Source organism: Amphimedon queenslandica, unplaced genomic scaffold, assembly GCF_000090795.2.
Source record: "Amphimedon queenslandica unplaced genomic scaffold, v1.1 AMPQUscaffold_8638_Cont19419, whole genome shotgun sequence".
Taxonomy (NCBI): Eukaryota; Metazoa; Porifera; class Demospongiae; order Haplosclerida; family Niphatidae; genus Amphimedon; species Amphimedon queenslandica.
Window position 1 is genome coordinate 1 of NW_003551086.1, and position 2,684 is coordinate 2,684.

The 2,684-nt window shown below is 33.9% G+C and overlaps 1 protein-coding gene across 1 annotated transcript; it reads left to right on the forward strand.

Annotated features, from left to right (window-relative positions):
- Positions 1–72: 72 nt before the first annotated feature.
- Positions 73–2,675, forward strand: LOC100638321 (probable phospholipid-transporting ATPase IIB; the record flags this gene model as incomplete). Its single annotated transcript, XM_020007010.1, has 14 exons — positions 73–175; positions 220–270; positions 325–438; positions 502–610; positions 672–730; positions 786–840; positions 893–981; positions 1,037–1,117; positions 1,415–1,496; positions 1,621–1,697; positions 1,754–1,843; positions 1,916–1,986; positions 2,105–2,270; positions 2,419–2,675. Coding segments are annotated over 14 exons (1,225 nt in total), but the record flags the coding sequence as incomplete, so codon positions are not given.
- Between the last annotated feature and the right edge of the window lie 9 nt (positions 2,676–2,684).

The following is a 2,684-nucleotide window of genomic DNA, read 5'->3' on the forward strand; positions in this document are numbered from 1 at the left end:
GTCATGATTTCCTTGTTTTAATTGGCAAAATTAATGATTAGTTGTTTGCATAGAATAACTGGTTTGATTGAGTTTGCATTTCTTTTATAGACTACGAGGCTTGTTCATTAAACCTAAGCCAAGTCTACCTAGAACGATAACAGTTAGTGATTCAATTGGAAAACGACCAGTAAAGGTAGTGATTGCTTAGAATGCCACAATTAATTTCCTATTTTATAGAATAATAGAATAAGCAATCAAAAATACTCGATCATTTCTTTCCTTCCAAAAGTAATTTAATGCATTTTAGTATATTATGATAATTACATGTATGTTCTTTTTTAGGTTTTATTTCAACAATTTAAAGTCTTTTTAAATCTTTATTTTCTTGTCATTGCTTGCTCTCAAGTTGTTCCTCAATTGAAGATTGGTTACTGGTACACTTACTGGGCCCCATTGGTATGCACATACTATTGAATATACTCTATAATTGGATTTTTTAATTTATTTTTTGTTTTGTAGATGTTTGTAGTCAGTGTTACAATGTGCAGAGAGCTTTACGATGACGTTAAGAGATACTTTCGTGACAAAGTTATAAATGGTCAGAAATATTCCGTACTTACCAGTGACGGTAAGTTTTAAAACTTTTTATGAACTAATTGCATCTTAATTTTAATGATACATTTTTATAGGATTTACTGTTGTAACTAGCGAGAACTTGTCTGTTGGCGATATTGTACTAGTTCATAAGGTTCTGAATCACTTCTGCTCATCATTATTATTTATATTTGATTTACTTACATTAGGATCAGCGCATACCTGCTGACATGATACTATTACGTACATCAGCCAATAACAAAGGTTATAACAATATGATCATTGTACTTACTAATGGTTGGTGTGTAGGAGTCCTGTTTCATCAAAACTGATCAGTTGGACGGTGAGACTGACTGGAAGCTAAGAACTTCTCTACCTCTATTACAGGAGCTTCAATCAGATGAGGTTAGCATGTCTGTATATACTTGTACATGAGTACTGTTAGTCCTTTTGTTATTAGGAGTTGTTGACTTGTGGGATTAAATTGAACATTGAGCCACTTCAGAAAGACCTTTATTCATTCTCTGGAAGACTGTCAATGGTATGCTACTTGTGCAATGTATAATTGTTGGATGATACTAATGCATTGGGCTATGCACATTTAGTACAGTTGCTTCAAAATTAGGCCAAAGACCCTGTACTATAGTACAGGGTCTTTGACCAAATCTTGCGAAAAATGGCTAGGAGAGAATACTCCATTTTCATAATTTTTCTGATACATATACATGTTTTTATGTTGTGTAGAAAGTTTGAGCTGATTCTGATCAAAATTGAATAATTTATGAATTTTTAAAGTTGCTCTAGGAGGTAAATCAATATCCATTCATTTTTGTGATAGACACCAAGAGAGTCTGATACAGGAATTGAAGAGCCTTTGTCTCTTGTAAATACACTGTGGGCTAACACAGTACTTGCTACAGGTTAGTACAAGAAACCATATGCATATTGTGTGTGTCAATAATAGTTTGGCAAACATTAGCAACAGTAAGTGTCAATACAAATGTGTAGTGTCTTTGTATTACAATCCTTTATTCTTCTCTACAGGCTCAATAGTTGGCCTAGTAATATACGTTGGTAAAGAAACACGCAGTGTTCTTCATACTAGTACACCTCGAGCTAAAGTCAGTCATTTGTAATATCTGAGGCTATTCATAATGTCACATATTGGTACATGTAGACTGGGCTAGTTGACAGAGAGATCAATAACCTAACTAAAGTCCTGTTCCTCTCAATGATGATACTAGCAGTCATTATACTCTCATTGAAAGTATGCCATTACAGAGCAGAACCTAATAGCCATAAATTACTTTTCATTTGTTTTTGTTTGTTTTCCTTGTAGGGGTTTTCAAGTTATTGGTTTGTGTATTTACTCCGCTATGTAATCCTCTTCTCTTACATCATTCCAATTAGGTACGTCGTATGTAGTACCAATGTACAGTTACTACACTAGTGTTTATTTCTTTGATAATTCTTAATGTACACTAGCTGACCAGAGGACAATAGTATAACTCCACTTGTCTTTGTTTAGTTTACGCGTTAATCTGGACATGGGGAAGCTTGTGTATAGTTGGATAATACAACGTGATTCTAACATAGCTGGGAACCTTGTAAGGAACAGCACTATACCTGAAGAACTCGGACGCATCGAGTATTTACTGAGCGACAAGACAGGGACACTAACAAAAAATGAAATGGTTAGACTACATGTACATTTAAAATAAGTAACCTAATGCATCAATATGTGTATAATATTATGTTAGTAAACTATATATATATATATATATATATATATATATATATATATATTATTTTTTAATGTTCTGTTAATGTATGTACATGTAGGTGTTCAAGAAGATCCATTTAGGTTCAATATCATATACTTCAGAGTCATCAGATGAGGTTAGTTTGAGTCCTGTTTGACTATAGGAGGGAGTTTGGATGTTGACTCATAACTCTTGAGTCTTGATAAGCTTTTCTTTAATGATTGTCTGCTGTTTGAGCCAGAGGCTGCTCGCTCATAGAACCCAATCTCGTGATCTTGAGTCTCCTCTATATGGTACAGCGTCTCTTTTGGTAGGGACCTCCTAGGACCAGCTACATGTACATAG